We start from the raw sequence: 23,840 nt of genomic DNA, 5'->3' as shown, positions 1-23,840 counted from the left end.
ACCATAGTGCACGCACACACACACACACACACACACCTGAACACTCGCGCTGCAGCTCAACACTTCAGCCTGGCAGCACAGCTCTGCTGGCCTCGATATGGCTCTGGTTCATGCTACGCTAACATGTATTCAGCACTACTGGGATAAAATGGTTAAGGAACTGTTAGACAGTAACTCTGTTCTTATCTGACCTGTCATAACTTTGTATTTATAAAGCTGTGACAAGTCGTTATATATATGTGTGTATATATATACATATATATGTGTGTATATATATATATATATATATATATATATATATATATATATATATATATATATATATATATATATATATATATATATGTGTGTATATATATATACATATATATGTGTGTATATATATATATATATATATATATATGTATATAAATATCACATTTTCTAATGCTCAAGTACAGCAGTAGTGTTTAAAATAATACATAATAACAGTGTTAGAAGAGTTGTGACATTCACATTTACATATTATAGAGATATTGATACTTGTGAAAGGTAAAAACACTGATTTCTGTCGATAGTGAACACAGAGGAGCTGCAGCCCAAACACAAACAACTGACTTAAAGAGACAGAGACAGTTGTATGAGGTACTGACACAAACTGTTTGATAGTGACTGCTCTGTGTGCTTCCCCGGCATGTCCACTGCACTGAGAACCAGAGAACCAGAACCATCTCCCTGAAACATGGCTGCCAGCAAGGACACGGAAGGTTCACCTGATGAAAATCTACATTCTATGATGTCGTATGCTGCTTTATCTCTCCACAGGTGGTCAGCCTTAACATATACTGGAAGCTGTGTTTGTAAATCGCTCCTTCTCCTGCACCAAAGTCCATAGAGAAAAATCAACATTTTAAGCTCACAGGGACTGTCGGGGGCCGCAAAGAGGAAAAGGAATCTGACTTAATACTGAAAGGAAGGTCACTGGTTCAATCCCGGGGCCAAGGGCTGGGGTAACCCTGAGCAAGGCACCCAATACCCCCAGTGCAGATAAATGCTGCCCACTGCTCCTGCGCCCGGCTTTTGTATGATCACTGGTGTGTAATAAGCATGGGTTAAATACAGAGGACTAATTCACTATCACTAGTGTGAGTGCAAAAAATATGAATTCTAATTCAGAGGAGCTGTTTACTGCTGCTTGTTGGTCAGTGTGTGTGACTTGCAAACAGGGTCAGTTTAATACTTTAAGTCCCAAAATAACACATTTGAACTCAACTCTTTTGTACCATGATGTAAAATCACAGATTTTGTCTCTGGGCTTTGATGCAGGGAGTATGTGGTTTACAAAGAAGTACAAAAAAAGCAAAGAGCAAAGTGAGAGGAAGAGTCCCGGTGTCAGTGCTGACTACAAGTCAGAACCTCATACGACCCCACTTCAAACAACCTGAACTATCACTTTAACTTTGTGGCTTGATGACTCAGCTCTTTCCTTTACTGCAATACTGTATCAGGAACCCCATACTATTATGTTGCTTGCTATAGGAAAAAGCAATAGAATCCAACATCTAACAACGTTGCTCCTCTTATACAAGGTGGACGCTGCATGTTAAAATCAATACACAGTGGCATACAGTCCACATTAAAGCAGTAACGAGCCAATGAGTCATCTTTGGTGAAGTCTGAGATGCCAAATAAACTTGTTTGTGGGACATAACCTGCTATGGTAGAGAAATGACCGAAGGATAGTGCGCAGGTTAACTGTGGCCTCCAGCAAAAGACTCTTGTACTATTATAAAAGGCCAAATTTAAGTGTGTAGGATTTAGTGGCGGTCGAAGTTACATATTGCAACCAACTGATGTTGTAGTGCTTTTGTGCGACATGGCCAAATGTTTCTAATTTTGATAGACCTCCTACTTCTCTGGATATTTAAGCAGCAGTGTCCATCCCATTCTAATTTTCAGTCCAAAACTAAACCAAACCCTCATCACTTTAACCTAATTCTTCAGAAAAGCATCTGGATAGATAACCCATGGTCAATGCCCACGTCTGTCAAACTGTTCTAGTTTGTAACACCAGTTGTCAAGCTTCTTTAAAGATGCACTACATTGAGATCAGCATCTCATTAAGGACAATTACTGTACCATGTTTAAGCCTGATTAGCATTTAAATGCCCACCACAAGGCCATTAGCAAGTAATTATAGAAATACCACAAAAACACAACTCACAAGAGTAAGTAGAGAATAAATCCCACACAAAATGCTATCATTGTGAAATTAATAAAATAACAATAATTATCATAATCAGAAACTATTAAAGCCAAGTAACATGGGAAATTATCACATGTGCTAAATCAGAGGAACCATGTTGCAAACATTAAAATATTATCATTAACATTAAAATGTTGAGAAACACAAAATGAATTTAAAAAATAAATAAATCACAGCACAAGTCAAGTGAAGCCACAGTAACTGACTGAAACATACATTTTTTAAATGTAGACGATAAACTTATTATAGAGATTGTCTTCGGTATCATAGTGTGTGTGTGTGTGTGTCTGTGTGTCTTTCCTCACAAATACCTCACAGATAAAGCCTGTAGGGGGCAGCACATGACCTGACACACAGTCTGTGAGGGTATGTGCATGTGCAGAAGTTAAAAAACTCACCCAGAAATATTAGATGTTGGTGTGTGATTATGAAGAAAACGTTAATGTTCAGAGAAACATTATACAGTACTTAAAGATATAACTATGATCATTGCACTCCTGAAGCCATTTTCTCATAAAGCCTTTTCATTTATTATCTACTATGTAATACTCTACTATATTAAGATCACCTTCTGTGTCTACGACTCTGGAATACTCTCTCCTTAGATCTTAGAATAAATAGACTCATCTGTAATCTTATTTTAACTTAATTTGTGCTACAGGGATAGTTACTGTATATGAAGTACTAACACAAATCATAAACTGACATTTATGCCGCTTTGTAAAGCGCTCACTCTCCCGCACCAAAGTCCATAGAGAAAATCTGTGATTTAAAATCACAGCACAGAGGAGATTTTGATTCACTGCTGCCTCCACCTGTTATGTTGGTGACTTTTCATGATTGAAATCAGATTCACCAAAAGTGACATAAAGTAAGCAATGAACCAACGAAAAAGATGCAACACTAGAATTGCAGCTCCTGTGTTAGGAGCTAAAAACACATATTGTCTCCATGGACTTTGGTGGAGGAGAATGAGCGCTATACAAAGTTTATTTTTATATAATGTGTCAATATCATAATTATTGTTATTACCTTAAATTTCTGTTACACTTTAACATGTACACGTGTGCACACAAGATGATTCTGTGACTAATGTGGAAGCACAAGTTGTAATGTTAAAAGTTATGTAAAGCGTAGTATTTAGTGCCTGGAGGGGGACACAAGGGTTTCAAATCTTACTATGATTGATGAGCATTAAAGGATTCCTTGCCCAACATCTACTGTTGTTCATTATCCAGTTAAAGTGTAAAATAAATACACTGACTAACAACTAAACCCTTTAGGCAGGTCTTCTTAAACAGACATTGCTCTTCCTGATTTTGTGGCTGCAGTAAAAGTGCAAATGAAAACAGCAGTGCCACAGCCTCATCACTAATAATGGTAGCTTTTGTGACGAGTGGGCAAGCCAGTGGTGTTGGGTGCTTGTCCATGTTGCTATGGTACATGCCATGTACTACGAGACTTGCTGGTACAGCTGAAGCTGCTAGCAGACAGTGTGTTTGGCTCTCTCGGCCAGTAGTTGTCCACGAGACAGATATGTGCACTTCACCCTCATGTAAAGCTGAAATAAAGACACAATACTCTCCAGACTGCTGGCTTTTCCAACTACAGCCTCACAGTGGCACCACTGTTCAGTCTCTGTGATTGTTTTCACATAACCTTTAACTTTTAACTTTCTTTCCGTTCCAAACGGGGGGCGCTGGTGCTGTTCCAGACGCATCTTTTTTCCCTCAAATTCTGCCATGCCAATTGGCAAGTAAACAAATAATCCGATGAACCAATCAATTAAGGAGTCACTCTAATCAGCCAGTTTGTCACCCGCCATTCATTTGCTCTTGGGTACCACCAGAAATTCATCACCGTCTTGGATGCTGTAGGAGTGGAGAGCCCGGGTGTTGTACTTCATTTCTTCTGGACCGAAGACGCTGAACTTGTCGATGTAGTAGAGCCTCATGCTGTTGGTGGACAGCTGGACCACTGTCGTCAGCTGCTTCTTCAGCTCGGCCACTGTCTGGTCCAGACGGATGCTCAGCTGACACAAGCAGAAAACAGTTACTACATCTGAGGTATTATTATTATTATTATTATTATTATTATTATTATTATTATTATTATTATTATTATTATTATTATTATTATTATTATTATTATTATTATTATTATTATTGGGGTGGAGTGGCTCAGTGGTTACGACCAGTACCCTGTGTGCGAAAGACATCATGGTCGCAAGTTCGACTCCACCCCTTGCCTAATTGTACTTAATTCCATTGTAAGTCGCTTTGGATAAAAGCGTCTGCTAAATGACATGTAATGTATTATTATTACTATTATTAATAAACCAACACGGATTTCAACTACATTAAGTCAAAGGCTGTAAGAGGAGCTGATAACTGTAAAATAATGGTAAAATGTAAACATCACCCTGACCATTACTAGTACTTATTTTCAATGTAAGGATATTTGATTGATAAGTGATCAATTAATAAGAACGGTGAATACAGCATCATTCAATGAATTAGAATAAACCATCATCAACATCAACCCTGTTGTCCTGAAACCTATAGACACTGTTCACACCTTGTATAACATCTGTCCTGAGGGAGTCTATTACAGGTGGACAACATTAAAGACATATTTAGGGTTTTTTGAAATGTGGCTCATTGAGGAAGTGACAGAGTGTATTATAATATTAAAGCACTTGATTATGCCATTAGACTGAAAAGACATTTTTAGTTTGCAGGAACAATAGAAGCTGCTAGTCTACTGCTTCCTCATTTGCTAAGTTTTAAGTCAAGTGTATTGTTTTATGGTCAATAAATCCAATGTGAGCTTATTGATAGACGCAGCAGTGGTTCAACCACTCCTGTGTCCCATGAAGTAAAATGAAGTAAGATTTTCTCTCGTGACTTTGTGCGAGGAGGAAACGGTTTACAAAGACAAGCAGATATAGATTGTATAAGGTGAGCCTTTTGTTAAGTGGCTAAAATCAGTTCTCCACTGGAAGACTATATAAAGGTATGTTTATCCAATGATTAATCACATGATGTGTGTGTGATGGACTCTTTGACAGAATGAGCCATAAATCATGAGAACATTTCTCTCTACAGCTCAACTGTTTTACAGAACATATCATCAGGGCCGTTGCAACAGGGTAGGCCAACTTGGCAACTGCCTGGGGCCCATGAGAAGGGCTGAACACCTTAGTCCACAGCATGTGAGAATCCTTTTCAAATGAAACAGAATAACTTCTGTTTAACTGTCACAAATAGAGAGTGGTGCTTTTATTCCGGGGGTGGAACTGGTATTTGGTCTGGTTCAATGTAGGGGCCCTTGTCCCTTTTGCATGGGCCCCACAAACTCCCATAACACGCCTCTGCATATCATCAAGCTCAAATGGATAATATTTTTTCTGCGGACACCAATGCTGAAGATTCTGTTGCCGCACCAGTTTATCAGCAGTTGGAGCAGATAGATCAGACCAATAGCTCCATCAGTGCTCAACACACCTTTTCCACTTTTTCTTCACAGTGAACCTCCACCTGGGCACGGCAGCGAGGTCGGAGGTCAATCTCAGCAAGTGGTTCCAGCCTCCCATATTTAGTTACCAGAGAATGATATCTGTGAAGGTACAGAGCAGAGTGTGTGCTGTCAGTCTTAAAAGCACACGCATGTAAAACAACAACAACAACAACAACAGCAGCAGCGTACCTGTATGGCAGCTCCTCCTCTGGATAGTCTAAATGATAACGGATGAAGAACCTCTCAGCGTCTTCTCTCTCACTGTCCGTCACAACACTACCGTTCAGTAGTGATATCGCAGGAAGGCTGAGGAAGAGCACATGCACATTTTTATATTTGTAACAACTTTTACTAAATAAATCTTTGTTATGGTGCTAGTGGTCTTACAATGTTAGGACCATTGACAGCAAATCTAATTTGGAAAAGCGAATCTGATGCACTCTTGTTATTACTATTTTAATAATTAAGTGTGTTTCCACTACATAGTACCGCCTTGCCTCGCCTCAACTCGATTCTACACGGTTTGATTGGTTTTCCATGACTACAGTACCTCCTCTATGTGGGCGGGGTCATCACAGCACGGCTGCATGAAACTGCCGTGACTTGGTTTTATTTATGCGACACACACAAACGAGTGACTTGTAAAGCAGTTGTTTACGATGTACTGAATCATTAGAATCAGTTCATTAAAAAGATGAATTCAGTACTTCCTGCATGACAGGAGCACAGACTCCATGTGACACAGTCACTGAACTGAAATACAGTGAAAGGGGTTGTGATGTGGCTCATTGATCGCAGGCTCTCACCAGACTCCTCTGTTAAATGATGAGATTTGAGAAGTTTCCGTGCAAATGTTGGAGATGAACCCACGTTTTCAGGACATTCAAGTCTTTTTAATAGATCTACAGTTCGCCATTGTTTGCTTTGATTCTTGTGTCGGATGTCTTGCTCATGCCTCTTCCTGTGACGACACTCCACCATGGTTATTTTGCATTTTGATTGTTGATCGTACCTGGTACTTTTTTTTAGTACCTGTGAGCTGACAACCGCTGTATTTCAGTCCAGTGACTGTGTCTCTGGTCATGGAGGAAGAACTGAACAAATATGTTTAATGAACTGATTCTAACGATTCAGCTACACTGAAAACAACTGCTTTACAAGTCACTGGTCACTCGTTTGTGTCCCATTTTAAAACGAAATCACGGCATTGTCATGCACCGTGCTCTGATCACCGCCCACGTTGAGTAGGTACTATTTTGTAGTGGAAAACCAACCTAAACCGTGCCGCGCTGAGGCGAGCTGGGGTCATAGGTGGAAAAGGGGCAAGCGTATCAGCTCAGAAAAAAAAAAAAAAGGCCGTTAATGGAAAAGCAAAATAACCATGCCGTGCTGAGGCGAGGCACGCCAGTGGAAAAACGCCATTAGAAGGCAGCAAAATCAAAATTGTTTGCACTTTCATATTTGAAATGAAGCATTAAATGTGGTGTTACTGAACTGGAAAAATCACTAAATACAACAGCAGATATTGCATTTGCTCCAAACAACTGAACAAGTTTAATAGATTTGCTAAATGTAAAATTATCAACTACAAAATACAATCAAATAACTTAAGAACCCTTACACCAAATAAATAGACCTAAAGATATCTAGATTATTTTAATAAAGTTAAAACATTTTTTCTTCCTCACTCCATTAGGGGCCCCCTGTTTATTTGAGGCCCCTAGCAGTCGTGTACTTCACTTGCTATACTGCACTGATGGGACTCACTGTGCGATCATGAGGCTCCGTCGCTCTACGTTGGTGTAGGTCTGCAGTAAGGGAATGCCCTGCAGTCGCACCTCCACCAACTTGGGGAAGAAGTTCAACTTCTCAATGTCTTCCCATTGGTTTAGACCTGACAACGCACACGTAAACATGTAGAACACACTCCCACTACAATTTAGACAAGCAACCTCTGTTGAGAGTTTGAAGAAACAACTCAATGTTAATTAATTTAACAGTTTTTTATGTCTCAAGGTGGTTCGGTTCCCGGGTTCGGTACCCACAGTCAGCACTGACTGTGGGTAAATACAACGCAACCATAAAGCAAGGTCATTGCCTAAATTATATGTAATAAGATTTTTGTATCAAAAGCAAAGTTTGTGTGATTATACACAAATACAAAACACTTATGGTTGTAATTTAATTATTTTCACATTGGACATTTAATCCTATTATGCAATCACTGCTGCCTTATTATGTCCCATCGTAAGTCAATAATTCATGAATAATTCCGTCAGTGTGTGGGCAGATGTTTTTTTTTTTTTTAAATAAAATTATCTGAGACTAAGTCACTTACAAGAAGGATGTTTTTCTTTTCCTTGGGTGAAAAAGATACAGCAAAATAAAGCGTTGAAGTTGTTGTTTTTCCTTTCTTTTCAACAGAAGAGTTCAAAAATAGATTCTCCACTGATGCAGCCCAAAATAGATACTAAACCTGAGATAAAGGTTGACCAGGAGAAGAAGCCTGAAGAAACAGTGACATACATCCTGGTGCTAAATTTAATAACCGTTTCAAAGTCATCTCTAATAGTGACTCTATAAGTTGGGATATTGTCATGGGTCCCATGTTTCCGACTGAAACTACACCATGATGAGACTCTTAAATACCAACACACAAAGAGTCTGACCTGCGTTGTTCAGGTTAATGCTGCGTAGTTTGGGGAAAAGCCGCTGCAGGATGTCTTTGTTGTCCTCAATGGACGCCAGGTTGTTATTGGCCATGACCAGAGTGTCTAACATGGGGTACATGGAGCCAAACTTGCGGACCTCGGCCCAGTCCTGGAGGCTGTTGTCGGTGATGTGAAGCAGGTGCAGGTTCGGGCACGCCACGCTGGAGGCACTCACACTGCTGTACTCATTAAGGCACAGGAACAACTCCTCCAGACTACAGGACGACAGAGCACATTTCACAAGGGTGTGACAATGTATGGATTATCCTTTATACACCACTGTAGATATTCTTCAGTAAAAAACTAAGATCTGGTCCACATTTTGAAAATAGAGGATTTCCTCCAACAACTTTAAAAATAATCCTCTCCACACACACACACACACACGTACGTGTTTGACAAAAGGAAAAGATGAGTTGTTCTTCAGCGTCAACTCTGGATTTTAGGGCTGAAACAAATCATTGATAATTAAATTAATCATCACCTATTAGATGATTGTTTCTGATTCTGCCTGATTGTCATTCTTTTTGGAAAATAATCGTTAGTTGCATCTCTGCTGAAATACAAAATAGACACAATTTTACAACTCGTCTCATGTAAACAACGGGATGACATCACACATCCATATAACGCACCCTAAAACGCAGACCATTTGACCATGGCATACGTGTACTGGTGTTACACAATAAAGGTTATTGTGATTTCTTCTCTGCAGTGGTTAGTTGCAGGAAGTACTACTGACCAAATGATGAAGAGTAAGAACAAGGATTTCTGTTATGAGACCAACGATGTGAAGTGAAAACTGAAAATGAAAGAAAGTGCATATACTGTAGAGTCTTTTGTTGTTTTTTGAAAAACAGAACCAGTCAGGAAATGTATGTGGATAAGTGCATATTCCATGTTTCTTCCTGTTGATACACAGCCAGTATTTTCAAACTGCTCAAACATGTCAGGGTCCTGTCACAGAATAAATGAGCTTTTAAATGAATGGCGTAATGTAGATGTATCTTAGATAACACCATGCAATACATTTGTTACACAATAAAATTGGTTTACGTGTTAATGGGAAGCACTTTTGTCACGGTGGTTTTCTCCTTTAGTCTCTGTGGCTATTATGTTGGACGTGATAGTTTATAGCTGCTTTCAGACATGCACTAGAGTCTGTGCATTCTCTGGAGAATGCCTGGAGGGGCCATATGTGTGAATGCAAATGGAAACTGTTCACAGAGGCCGCTGTCGACATTTCCTCTCCTGCCAGCTCTCCAGTCTAATCCCTGGATAATATCTGAGTGAGCTCATGTGAGAAAGAAGCAGGAGAAACTCGGGAAAATCCTCCAGTGTCCTAGAAAATGTCCTGCTGCATTTGTCATTATGTAAATGGCAAACATTTATCAGACTGGGAGCCCATATGGACATTATACATATAAGATGGAGATTTTTAAAGGTCCACTTTTAAAAAATACTTTCAGAATCCATGAATCTGTCGCTTATTTTCTCCATTTTAATGATTTCTTTGTTATATGAAGCAAAGCAACCAGAAAATATTCACATTTAAAAAGCAGACAGATCTGAAGAATTATTTAAACTAATCGATTATTAGCATTTAGGAGGGTTTATTCGTACACATTGAATATACTACTCACTAGTAATTAAATATTTTAGTTTCACAAGTTTAGAAAAAGATTTTTATATGTACTTTAGGTTCTATGGAGGTTGCCATCTTTCGCCGCCATGTTTCTACAGTAGCCCAAATGGACAAACCATACTTGAAGGCCATAGTTTCTTGACATGCTTGAAAAATGGACCTGTGAGTGGAGGAATTCTTTTTTACAATTCACAGTCTCACCTTTAGAAAAGAACACACACACACACACACACACGTTCACAGGTTGGACACCTACCCACCTCTCCAACTTAGCTGAATGAATCATGAATATTGTATACAGCAGCTATCGCAATAGTTTCTCATTTTAATAACGTACACTCTAGGGGGCGCACACAGCTCAGTCAGCAATGATAGTGTCAATAAGTCATACAACGTGCAACGCTTCAGTTACTGTTAATTACACTTCTGTTGTATTTGATTTACAGTAAATCAGTCGTAGACATAGTCAACTATGAGGTTACGTCTCTCCCAGTTTCCATGTCTCATTTCCAATACACAACATTATTAAGTGACTCTTTAGTCAAGTGGCTAAAATCTTTTGTTCCTTGTGTCCCCATTGGGAGCCATGTTTTCAATAAGTGCATGTTTGTCTATGTGTCAGTGCCTCATGCAACCACACTAAAAAAAAAACCTCAACTATCCCTTTAAGTCTCATTAGGGCTGGGCGATATCTTGATATTTTAATATGTATCAATATAGTTCTAAACGAGATATAACACGGGACAATATCGCTTGTATCGGTATACTTCATTTTGCGTTAAAATGACAATACATGGGTCACAAGTTCGTACCCATTTCTCCTCTCCCTCTCCCAGGGCGTCGCACACGTGGGGGATGTGGGCGTTTTAACACCCACACTTTTCCCGGTGAGAGGGTTCAACACCCACACTTTTTCAGTTTTTCCTCAGTTTTGCACAAACGCCTGACAACAGTGGCTCCGTTTCTCTGGCCGCCTCTCCGGTCGTTGCCTCAAACATGACACCGGCTTTGAGTGTGACTGGCTGATGATTGGCTGTTCTGCCTTAAGTCCCGCCTCTCTTGGTGTGTTAGATTTATCGTTCAGCTCGTGCTGAGGAGGCGGGAACTAGCTGGTTCATGGTTCTGACCATGAACCAGCTAAGTTTTGACTTATTTTCCATTACTGACAGTCACTTTTGAACATATAATCTTGAATGAATTACTGTATATTATTGTCATACAGGAAAGAGATATGTTTTATTTTTTTCAAGGAGCATTTTTATTTCATTGACCTCTGCCATTTGGCATGTGGCTTAAATTTATAATGGACTGTTTGTTTATTTTTTTAAAGGGTTTGCCTCTGGGAAACTTTTGATCTAATATGCTATAATGCTTTGGGGGAAACAGAAAGAAAAAATATTGAGATATATATCAAGTATCGCTATTCAGCTAAAAAATATGGAGACATGACTTTTAGTCCACATCGTCCAGCCCTCAGTCTCATCAATAAATCAACTGACACTGATGTGTCAGTGTTCTTACTCAGGTATCTCCCTCGTGAGCAGCAGCACAGTGTCCCAGGATACTTGGGTGTTGTTGAGGACGAGGCGTCGCACCCGGGAAAAGGCTTCAGCGCACCGCGGCTCCAGGGTCATTCCTGCCAGAGGGTTGGAGCTCAGGTTCAGGAACACCAGGTTTGGAATGCTGGACACTATTTTACTGATCTGAAAACCAGAAACAACAAAGAAAAGGTTTTTTTTTGTATGTTCTACTCTATTGTCAATCCAGGAGGTTTAACAGTTCAGGTTTTTTCGAAGTGTGGGTGTTTGAGGTACTGACACATAGCTCTCGCCCCTTGTGTTAAGAACCAGCTTGAGCCGCAGAGGCTGCCTCTCACTGAAAACATAGCTGCCAGTCGTGGCACAAAGAACATGAAATGTAAGTTTACATCTGCAGTAACGTAAGCATATGTTTGCAGCTTCATATTGCCTTTAAAGAGCATGTTCTGTCTGGCCCACTCTCCCGCACCAAAGTCCATTGAAAAAACTAACATCTCTAAGAGTTTCTCTATGGACTTTAGTGTGGTAGAGTAAGCAGTTTACAGCAAGGCATAGACTTTATTTGATGAGCCTATTAGGAGGCTAAAATCCTTTTTTTCTTGTGTGCCCACTGAGAGCAAGCATCAGAGTCTCAAGCTGCTTACACAGCACAATCTGCACGGATTATGAATTGGTACCTCATATACCCATACTTCAAATTACCTGGACTATCTTTTAATCTAGACAAAACCACATGAACAACTGTGTTTCTGATGGATGGTATTTTTTATCTCATCATCACAGATGAAAAAGCCTGTGCTACGTTTCTTCCTCTGGAGCATTTACCTGCTATCACTTACAGGATGAGAGTGGTGGTTTTCTATCCTCTTTACTTACTATCGACAATTTCCATTAAATGATAAAAAAAAAACAATTTATGTGTTACTCAACACTTTTAATCATTTAATGCAAATTAACTGTAATAAGCCCAGCAACTCCACCTCATGCCAGTCCTGCAGCTTGTTATGGGACAAGTCCAGCTCCATGACATGGGCGCAGAAAGCAGCAATCTCCGCCCGGGCGCCGGCCCTGCTGATGCCGCAGCCGTTCAACACCAGCACACTGGGTAGGTTCAGACGGTCTGAAGGAGGAGAAGAGGACAGAGGAATGAATATGAATTAGTCACACTGAAAAAAGAGGGGGATTAAATGGGTTTCTACTTGAATGCAGTTATGTGCCAACGCTACAAACAAGGCCGAGATGAGAGCAAAAACTTCCTTTAGAATATGACAACAGCAAGTTCCCACTGTAAACTGCATCAGCTGCCCCTATTGGAAATTCTAGTGAGAGAAAACAGGATACATTCTTATATTTATATAGTATATACAAGTTTTAAACTGCTGGAAAGTGTTGGGAGGGTTGCATGAGTTACCACTTAGAACATAATTGCTGGGACACTGACTTTTATGGGCTAATCACTCCATGCACCACAGGCCAAGGAGTAAATCTGCAATTTTAATCTACTCTAACTCTAACCCTGTGCTATTTTGTGATTCCTGTTTGAAGTCTTTTATTTAGATTTACCAAATGAAGCAGCAATAGACAGTTCCTGTGTCCCCAACAGAAAATAAAGGATTACTTCAGACATACAGAAGCTGTGGACTTGTAGAGAGTGAGTAGTTTTTAGCTGGAAAAGGCTGTCTGATGACAAGATAAAGTGGCAACATGTTCTTCAGATATTGTAGACGTAAACTAGAGTAGATTATATTCAGTCAAGCGTCTGTTAAGTGGAAAAAAACTGTTTTTCTTGTGATTCCACTGATAGTACAGTGGAGTTGTTTAAAAAAATCGGAACTTTCACTTAAAACCATCTGGCAAAATAAAGTGAGTGAAAAGTGTCGGGGGCTGAACACTTTCTGAAGCCACTGCACACGTAACAAGCTGTGACCCTTTACAAAGGAAGGACTACTTCATCAAACTCACCTTTCATGGGAGAACCTTGAGGTCCTGCAGTGGGCACAACCACCACACCCATACCAGGTCCTCTGCGGTACGGGAAGTTCTCTGGGCTGTACTTTTCACTCATCACCTCCACAAAGGAACGACCATATTTATCCTCCAGTGGCTCCATGGCTTCGTCCCACTGAGCAGCCTCCGCCTCAGCTAATCCACAGAGTGGGAAAGAGACAGACACTGTGATAAGCTGCGAGAACTCAGCCATGCAATAACAAAGACCAGTGCAAGTCACAGTGAAAAAAAAACCCCACAAGTTTGTAAATAGCTTCCTCTCCCTCACCACCAAAGTCCATAGAGAATCTCTTTTTCAGCTCACACAGGGACAGGAGCTGCTGGTCTACAAGTCATTCTGGACCACAAAAGATTTCAAACACAAAATTAAAGAAATGACACATTTGAACTTTATGATTGAGGCAACACAGGTCAAACAAATCCTGAGTGATTTTTGTCTTGGCCTTTGGTGTGGGGAGTGAGCAGTTGTCAGAGTGACACAAACTTGAGTTTCCAGTCAGAAAAAGGCTGTCTAATGTGAGATTAAGTGGTGAACATATTCTTAAAATATAGTAGATTTAGGCGTAGTGTAGATTACATATGATTGCTGAAATCTCAGTCTGTCACACCGAGACAAGGACTTGGACCCAATTGCACAACTTTGGAGACAAAGTGAAAAATAAACAAACTTTTATTTTCAATGTGCAACAAAAAAAACGGGAGTTACACTGGTTCACAAGACAAGACGAACTGGCGACAGACAAAAGGAAGACGCAGACCATACAGACGAATACGGCAAAGTACCGGAAGTAAACACCGGCTCCCTCCAGTATACGCGCGACTGAATGGGAGCTGTCATAACAAGTGTACATTTCTGCTTTTAACTGTGCTTTTTATGTAGCATTCATTTTGACAACGATGTCTAGGAAGTCGGGAAGCACCTGCATAGTTCTCAGCTGCTCCAACAGCAGTGGGAAACTTTGGGTAGAAACTGAATGCTAACAAACCTTTACCTCATGACGAGAGCCCCCTGTCTGCGGCCGTACGGTCTAAATCAATTTCCTGGGCGTGCAGATGTTTGCCAGAAGTGGATCACAAATATTATCAGATGGGACTTTGTTCCCAACAGCAACAGCACCATAACTCTTGGTTAACACAGGCGGTCGCCTAGCTTAACACAGTGAAAAACTAACGTCAGCTAAGCTAACTACGCTTAGACAAATTAACTCGATGTGGTGTTATTGTCAAATATGACGCAATAATTACAACTACTCACATTACTGTCTTTTATTGTGGAGTATAAAAGAACATCTGCTTACTTACTTTTAAAATCATAATTTGCTACTGAGTAGGAAAGAATATGCCGGCGCGGTTAGCTGGTGAAACACAAACGGCTCGCCGGATTCATGTATATACACACGGTAATGAGGAAACAGGTGGAAACAATCAGGGTGGGAAACACAAGGGGAAACGGCAAGTTACCTGAAACGAGAGGAGAGAGAAATTTCAAAATAAAACAGGAACCACAAGACAACAACTAAACACCACCAGCTTTCTTGGTCATGACAGTCTGTGGGCGGCATTAGCAGGCAGAGTTTTAGGTGATTCTTTTGTTAAGTGGCTGAAATGTGTTTTTCCATGTGTCCCTGTTGGTGCGGGGACATGCTTACTATGTCAAATAACCAGACTGAACTATCCCTTTAATTAAATACGCACAAGACTGTATGACTAAATCATTTAACGTCCTCACTTGTCTACAAATCAGACGACATCAATTGGAGGAGCCATGTCTCAATTTTATTTGTGAGATTTTCCCTCGACCACTAGGAGGTTGTATTTTATTTCTTATGTTCTGCCTGAGGCCGACGACACCGGCCCGGGGTCATGCTGGGTTATTTGAGGTCACCTGTCATTTTACGCAGGCTTAAGTTTTGTTTTGATTTGTATAATGGAAATAGAAAGATGCTTGTTTAATGGACGTGGAAAAATAAGTGGACAATGGAAGTAAATAAAATTTAAATAAAATAAAAAAGTTTCAGTAGAGGATTTAGTCACTACGATCATCTATGCACACATTACTGTTCCAAGGTGAACACAGCAGTCAGTGTTAACACAACAGAATCCTCTTGACACTGTCCAGTCTGACATCTAATGTGTCTCTGTTTTATGGCAAAGTGGTAATGGAAGCAGGAGACACACGAGGACGTGCCCTCAGCTCTCCATCAGCAAACCACAGAGACACTCTTCATCTAAATATTCCTGACGAAGGCTGATCTTTAAGCTGAACTTAAAAAACACGACAACATTGCAAACGTGCCATAATTAAAATGATGAAGTGTCTGTGTCGTGTGTTAAAAGGATGGTGGGCAGAGCCTGACTCTGAAGTGTGCTGCAGGGAAGCATAAATTATGTAGTGGTTATGGCAGAAAAAAATAATAATAAAAGGATCTGGTAACAGTAACTGATTTGACAAAAACAGGCCGCAGTAAATTGTGGTGATGAATGCATGAAAGCAATCTGTTACTCTTCATAATAATTAATCGTGCTATTAGCCATTTACACACCACTTCATTTCACACACACACAAGACAAGTAAAATACAGATGTGTGTCCAGCCAGTGTTGTGCTTAAGATTAGTCACACACATGTTTGACACAGAGTGTCCTACCTGAAGAGACACTTCCACTGATGTGACCACTGTCACTGCTCGCTGTCTCCTGCTTCTGCACTGAGGGCCTGTCAAAGAAGAACCAGAAGAAGCCCCGCTCAGATTAAGTCCACACTAATACTATATTTCACTTTCAAAAACAGGACCTACTTTTTAAACATGACAAACATTCATGATTATGAGTGGGAATCACAGGGTACCTCACGATATGACACGCGACACATGGTCCACAATACCAATAACATCACGATACAGCGATTCTGTGGTATTGCAAGACAATCATATAGCGATACAGCGCAGGAATTCTCCGTTTATTTAAAACAGAGAGAACAAAGTGCATAAAGGTTATGTATTGAATGTGGATGGAGCATCTCCTCCATTATCCCACTGTAAACTCCCTCTTCTTCAGTCAGGTAACTTCCATCCAAGTTTCCCTCAATCATTTGAGCAGCGCTGCTGCGAGGAGACATCAAGTAGCGACGCCCGGTGAGTAAAACCGGCAGGGACTGCCTTCATTTATCGATTATCGTATTACACGAGGAAGGATGATCCACCCCATTCACGACCAAATTGTTAAAATAAAGAGCAAATTTTTGTAGAATATATTGTTGCTGACTATTTTAAGTGCACATTTTGCAACATGTAATATCATCTTAAAACCAGCTATTTCCAAATGTTAAACATTAATTTAATATACGTGTCATTTATTTATAATAAAAGTATGACCGTGACGATGATGAGAGATTTTACCTCCACTGTATTTGAGTGTGATTTCTAGGTCATTTCAGGTTTTAAGTAGATTGTAACAGCATCACATCCTAAATGTGTCAGAAGGGTTTCACAAGCTAAAAAGGTGGCAAAACTGTGACAATGGTTGACCTTGAATCTCTCTCATAGTACAACATGGGACCAGCGTTTAGGAGCCACAGCAAAATAAATCTCCAAAATAAATCTACAGTTAAGGTGGAAAACATACTGTTAAGATTTCATCAACGTAAGTAGGTGTACATGTTACAGTCCTTTGTTAGCCAAGTTTAATCTCTTAGATCCAGTGTGATTTATAATGATCTTATATGATTGCTGAAATCTCACAGTCTGTATGAGGCATTAGCAGGCGTAGACTTTATTTGGTGAACCTTTTAAAGTTGTAATAATGTGTTTTCACATGTCTTACAACCTGAACTAGACTACTACTATGCTTTCTATCGACTGACACACTTACATTGAATTGACCCATTCACTTATTCATTTCAAGCACACTTTAAACATAGATGACATTATTTTTACACAACACAAAGTATAGATATTACATTTACGTAAGTATTATCTTACTCCAGAGTGGCTGATGGGGCTGACAGACACTGCTGCCTCCTCTTTGGTCAGTTGTCAGGATTCGGTGCGTGGTGCCCAGGACAGGAAGGTCTCAAGAGGCGTTTACCACATGACGCTGGAGAACAAACAAGGTCAAAGATTAGTTTTGGTTTTTGCTGTCGAAACATGTCAGCAGAATGAAAATGCACACATTCCTTAGCAGTTAGTCAGACTTCCTTCAAAACACAGACAAGTGGAACAGGATATAAATATTGTAGCAATGTCAAAATGATATATGTACATGGATATGTATATATATGTATATGTGTATATATGTATATATATACATATATATATATATATGTAAATATACATATATATGTATACACAGACATTTGAGTGTCAAAACTTGGTCTTCTTAAAGTAGCATTACATAGTTTTATTATGATAAAATGAAATGTAAAAAATGGTATGTGCAAAAGTTTGGGCACCCTTTTAAACACATTCATTTCAAGACCTGTGGGGATTTATAGCTGACAGGTTGCAGCACAACAATGCTTTGATTAGCTCGTGAGACCTTCAGTTACAAAGACAGGTGGAACAAATCATGAAAAAGGTTGTTTCACAGAGGTAATTGCTGGCTGTGCTTGTCCTAGGTTGTTTTTTTTAGAGTGTAGCAACATGGGGCATCTAAACAACTCTCCACTGACCTAAAAACTAACATAATTCATTGTCATGAATTAGGAGAAGGGTACAAGAAATGATCAAGAAGGTTTGAACTGTCTGTCTCCACAGTTAGAAATGTAGTGCACAAGTACAGTCCTTGTGAAGGAAAGATGTGGTCGGCCAAAAAATACAGGAAAGGCACAGGAGAAGGATGGTTAGAATGGTCACAGTTCTGGTCACAGTTCTGGGACAATTTAAGTATCAGCAGATTCTTGACAAGAATGTTCAAGAATTGGTCACAAAGAGGCATTTTGTATGGAGGAATGGGCCAAAATACCACCTGCCAGACTTCAGGGACTTGTCTGTGGCTATAGGAGGCGTCTACAGGCTGTTATTGCAGCAAAAGGAGGTTGTACTAAATATTAATGAAATTATTTCTTTGGGGTGCCCAAATTTATGCACATGCCTATTTTGTTTAAATGCACATACAGATGTTTCTGTTGGACCAATAAAAATGATTTCACTACTGAGATGTTTCTGTTTCCAAAAGGTTTAACATATGTTAAAATGAAGTCGCTGCTTCAAAAGCTCAGCAAACTGATGCAGTGATTTTCCTAAGGGGTGCCCACACTTTTGCATACCACTGTATGTATACACACACACACACACACACACATATATATGTATACACATACATATATATATATATATATATATATATATACACACACACATATATATATATTACCATGGGCCAGACTCCCTTAAGAACTGTACCAAAATAATTTTTGGGTGAACATCCATATTTTAAAGTTTGTAAAATTAAATTACAGCTGATTTATGGATGGTCAATTACACCAAACACCCTTGAAAAGTCTGGTAATTTCTAAACTCCTGGCTTGTCAGTGAACAAACACGTCGAGTCGTTTACAGACCACGAGAATATCAGATTCACAAAAAGTGTTTTGTCTATTCGGCATCAACAGTTTTAACAAAACAAAAGTTATTTGGACAAAAATGTAACTTTTAAGCGTGTATTACCGAATACAGTCCCCCATCGTGGCAACAACACAGAGACGCATGATAAAAATTGATGTTTTACAATTAAACGTGGTGTTTCGTTTATGAGACTTAAGCCGAATTAATGTTTAATCCCCGCTGATCAGGTTAAATTCTTATTGTGGCCCTGTCACGGACTATACCGACTGATAAGACGTAGAAACCATAGAATTGACACATTTGTGAATAGAGTTTGTTTTTTCTTAATTAAAACGTGCATAAGAGCACTTTCCCCCCCATTATATTTCCGGCTAAGAATGATGTGGGAATTTTAAGCGCAAAGTGCCTGTTGTTGACAGCCGAGCAGAATGAGACTGTGACCCCCATCAGCATCAGCAGCATCAGCATCATCAGCAGCAGCAGCATCAGCAGCAGCTTGATGGACGCTCAGACAAACAACAGACAGAAACGACATGCAAACACTCAGCGAGTGACAGCACTTTATCAAAGAAGGTTGTAGAACGAAATGAAGCGCAGCTCGTCGTCATACATACCTTCAATGTCTACTTTAAAATCCCCTTGTTGATGAAAACAACCAGCTGTCATTTTGCTCACCCCCCCTACATCCCGGAAGTGACGTAGCCTGATGGCTGGAAACGATTTTTCCCTTTTAAAATACATTTGTTTTGGCAGGTATTTTTTATTACGTTACATGTATGGTTTTTTTTTTTAGCCTGCATTATATCGCGATATTAAACTATATTTAAAATAATAAATTGAGGTTCCCCTTTAGCAGAGTGAGTGGTCATGATGTCATAGTGTTTGTGATGATGATGCTGGCGGTCATGATTTGTCTTGCCTTGTTTTATTTTTTCATTTGATTTAGAATTTATTATGCACAAAGATAAAATACATGTGTATAAAATCATAAATAAAGAATTATATCAATGCTGGTGTGTGTGTGTGTGTGTGTGTGTGTGTGTGTGTGCGTGTATATATATCTTCATATATGTTGTTTTCTTTTATTTTGGCTGGTTACATTATTCGCAATAAATATAAATGTGGGAAAAGGAGAAGCCAAAAAAAAATGTGGTCACAAAAAACATACAGTATAGTCACGTGCTCTGTAAAGCGTTGCCTTTCAGCCATCACTCCAGAGCCCTCTAGTGGGTTAAGTGTGGAACTACCAGATATTTGACTCGGCAGTGCATAAAATATCAGTTTCGCCACATCCTTTACGAACCATTTGTTAAATTTACACAGAAAACATTCACGGGTTATTCAATGTGTGATATATAAAGAGTACAAAGACGCAAACCATTGGAAGCATGTAAACAGATCTATATCATTAAAAAAATAGAGCAGGTCAATGGGATACAAGATCTAAATTATACATTATGCAATAAGGAATAGTTCAGTTAAGTACAGGAGTTTCATCAGTTGAGGCTGTCTTAATGTTCATTGGAAGCTGATTCCAGCAGAGGGCAGCATGGTGGACAGAAGCTGAACAAACAATTGGACCCAAAACTGAATTTGAAGAAGTACTGACTGACTGACGACTGACTGGAAAACAAAATAAACAACCAAATGTAGAACACACATTTTCATTCAAAACAGAATGTCAGCTGACAACACACACACACACACACTGTGCTGCCTATCATCAGCTGCATCAGGTGCATATATCAAACGCTCCTGATTAACAAAGAAACTTGTGACCTTGATTCTGGTTCTCTGTCAAAACACCATGCACACAGGAGCAGTCATAGTACAACTTCATAACTTTATAACTTATCGACTTTAACATGTACCACTGCTCATCATATTAAAAAACAAATCAGTTTGTATTATTAATCTATTTGCAAACGTTCAACTAGTAAACATTTTCAGTGTGACTAGTTAGTAGCTTGGCTCTTACTAGTTCATGTAGGGAATATGGTTATCAGTGTCAACTCTTGACATGGAGATATTATATTATTAATATTATTAATATTCAGCTCTCTCTCCATAAGAGCCCATTTTCAGATGATCTAATGCTACATTGCTTCTGGTCATCAACAGAGCCAGAATGATAACATCAACAACAAAAAATACCAACAGTTATGTGTAGTAGCTTTAAGTGTGTGCTGATTTTATGATGTGAGCCTTTTGTTTAGTGGCTAAAATCCCTTTTTTTCATTGTGTCCCTTGTGGTAGGCCAGGCTTTCAGTAAGAACGAGCCTCCATGTGTCACGATGGTTCTCAGCACACGGCACTGTCAGCACTGATTATGTATCAGTACCTCTTTTTTTGTTTCTTTGTTTTCAAAGGAACTACTCCTCATCTGTGTAGGTGATTGATTTCATATAAATAGCTGACTCAGTTTGAAGTACATTATCTTTTAGTAAACAAACGTGGGTGGACCTTGTAGTCACAACACAAAGTACAACACCCACATGTGTCCAGTGTTTGTGCGCTGCTGTCCTCAAGGACAGGGACAACAGGCAGCAGTGTAGACAGAAGGAGGGTGACCTGGTTCAGGTTCGATCCACTCTTCTACCTCAGCAAAAGAAGTGGCCTGTGACTCATACTCACAACTTCCCGGTGACTTCAACTGGATTTATGCTCCATGCAAAAAGTTAATTGGAAACAATCGATGACATAGTGTGATCTGTCTAGTGTCAGGAGTCCCGCCCCTCATGACACGAGACAGATGAATCACACATGACCAGGCTGCATCACACCTCACTATATTCTACATTTAGCTTAGCCCATACATGTTGCCTTAATCCGATGGAAACAACAGAGCAAGAGAGACTAAATGTCATGGGTCAGACTTGACCCAGAATCAATTTGAAGAGGCTGCACATCTTAAAGTGACTGCACTGACGTCACTGTGTGAGCCGCCAGGACCTGACCATCACTGAAAACATGGCTCCCAGTGGAAAACAGAAAAAAGTGACATTAAAGGTCGGGTGGGAGATCAATTAACCAGTTAATTAAAGCATTGTCACAAAAATGAAAAATGTCAGTCAGCTGTGGAACAGACAGGCCTGTAAAAACATTGACATAACTGGATGGATGTGCTGAATCATTAAAATGCAGACATTAAATTCAAAATGAAGCCTGCTCAAACGGTTTTTCCAGGATCTCCCACCTTACCTTCAAGAAGGAAGGGCTGTGATGTAACTCACTCTCCTATACCAAAATCCACTCAGAATGAGTATGTTTTTAGGTCTGCTGTACTGCTGCCTCATGTGGTAAGTTTGTGTCACTTAGGTAAACCTGAAATAAAGAAGATTTAAAACAAAAAGACACATATGAAGTCACTGATGGAGGCAGCAGTGGGATAACAACTTCTAAATCATTGATTTTCTTTTGCTATGGACTTTGGTACTGAGAGCAAGCAGTTTGAAAAGCAACACACACTTCAGTTTTTAGTCAGGAAAGTCTGTCTGATGACAACTGTTGATTGTTATCTCCAGGTCATAAAATACTAATGATACCCCTTTACTAGATTAGCACAGAAATACATGCTGTTTTTTGCAATGAATGATTATTTTCATAATCGATTAATTTGTTTCCCAAACCTGGAAATGAAAAACCAAAATGATTCACTTTTTATGATTTCTTTGTTATGCAGAGCAAAGAAACCAGAAAATATTCATTTTTAAGACGCTGAAAATAAAGAAAACTTGTTTTATCTATTAAAAAAACAAAAAAAACCCACAATGATTCATCGGCTATAAAATGTTAATTTAGTAATCGATTAATAATTGATTAATCGTTGCAGTCGCGTCCAAAGACAATGTATTAAAATGGTCTTCTGGTTTGCTCACTGAAGCCGACTCAGAAGTAACAAAATATATTTAGTTTAAAACCATTGAACATTTTAAATCACCTTTAAAGACCCACATGAAAACGCACGTTTGACAGCTGTACTTATCTAATTATCTAATTAACCATATTTGTAAATGACTATGGAGAGAAGAGAAGTGGGAAATGGAACCTCATCATGAAATTGCAATTCTGGGCTCTTTAAAATGGGACTTCAGATTATTATGGGTGACATCACGACTGGTTGCCACTAGCACATTTACCACTGAAAGGACGTTGTTGTTTTACAGTGTTTATATTGACAGATCCTGGAGTTAATTCTCACCAATACACAACCTTCCTTCATGTGTAGATCACTCATTCATTCCTGGTGTAAAGAGAATTCATTCACTTCTGTCAGACTCTGCTGAGACACACTGGTGCAACATATTGATTTCTGGCTGTAATGTTAATCAAACACAGCTGAGGCTGCAGGTGTTTGCTCATTCATTCATTCATTCATTTCGACCTGATAATGTCTCCAGATGAAAAACCAGGGGGGCACTAAAGTTATTGCAATCCCCAAAGGGGACAAACAGTGAAAGTCATGTCCACCCACCTCACACAGACACGAAAGTTAAGTGAATTGGCACCTGAGGGAAAGTAAGAGGGTCACCGATGACATTATAATTCCTCTTCTGTGGTTCACAGTCAGGTGTGTGTGTTTCTAATGCACACACACATTCATCAGTGTTTA

At 39.4% G+C, this 23,840-nt stretch overlaps 1 protein-coding gene across 5 annotated transcripts; it reads right to left on the bottom strand.

Annotated features, from left to right (window-relative positions):
* Positions 1–583: 583 nt before the first annotated feature.
* Positions 584–19,903, bottom strand: LOC122773939 (tubulin-specific chaperone cofactor E-like protein). Of its 5 annotated transcripts, XM_044032936.1 has the most exons (12): positions 19,843–19,903; positions 17,645–17,759; positions 16,313–16,380; positions 14,968–15,126; positions 13,621–13,800; positions 12,639–12,778; positions 11,642–11,823; positions 8,434–8,690; positions 7,532–7,658; positions 5,954–6,070; positions 5,752–5,863; positions 584–4,277 (listed from the first exon to the last, which is right to left on the bottom strand). In XM_044032936.1, exons 5-12 carry the CDS (start codon positions 13,766–13,768, stop codon positions 4,071–4,073), a joined length of 1,290 nt encoding a protein of 429 aa, XP_043888871.1. In that variant the 5' UTR covers positions 13,769–13,800; positions 14,968–15,126; positions 16,313–16,380; positions 17,645–17,759; positions 19,843–19,903; the 3' UTR covers positions 584–4,070. The 5 variants fall into 5 exon arrangements, with proteins under 5 accessions (XP_043888871.1, XP_043888870.1, XP_043888869.1 ...); XM_044032935.1 differs by lacking the exon at positions 14,968–15,126; XM_044032934.1 differs by lacking the exons at positions 14,968–15,126; positions 16,313–16,380; positions 17,645–17,759; positions 19,843–19,903 and adding an exon at positions 14,658–14,707.
* Between the last annotated feature and the right edge of the window lie 3,937 nt (positions 19,904–23,840).

This window comes from Solea senegalensis, linkage group LG8, assembly GCF_019176455.1.
Source record: "Solea senegalensis isolate Sse05_10M linkage group LG8, IFAPA_SoseM_1, whole genome shotgun sequence".
Taxonomy (NCBI): domain Eukaryota; kingdom Metazoa; phylum Chordata; class Actinopteri; order Pleuronectiformes; family Soleidae; genus Solea; species Solea senegalensis.
Note: the sequence above shows the minus strand (reverse complement) of the source record. Positions and strands in the feature narration are given on the sequence as shown.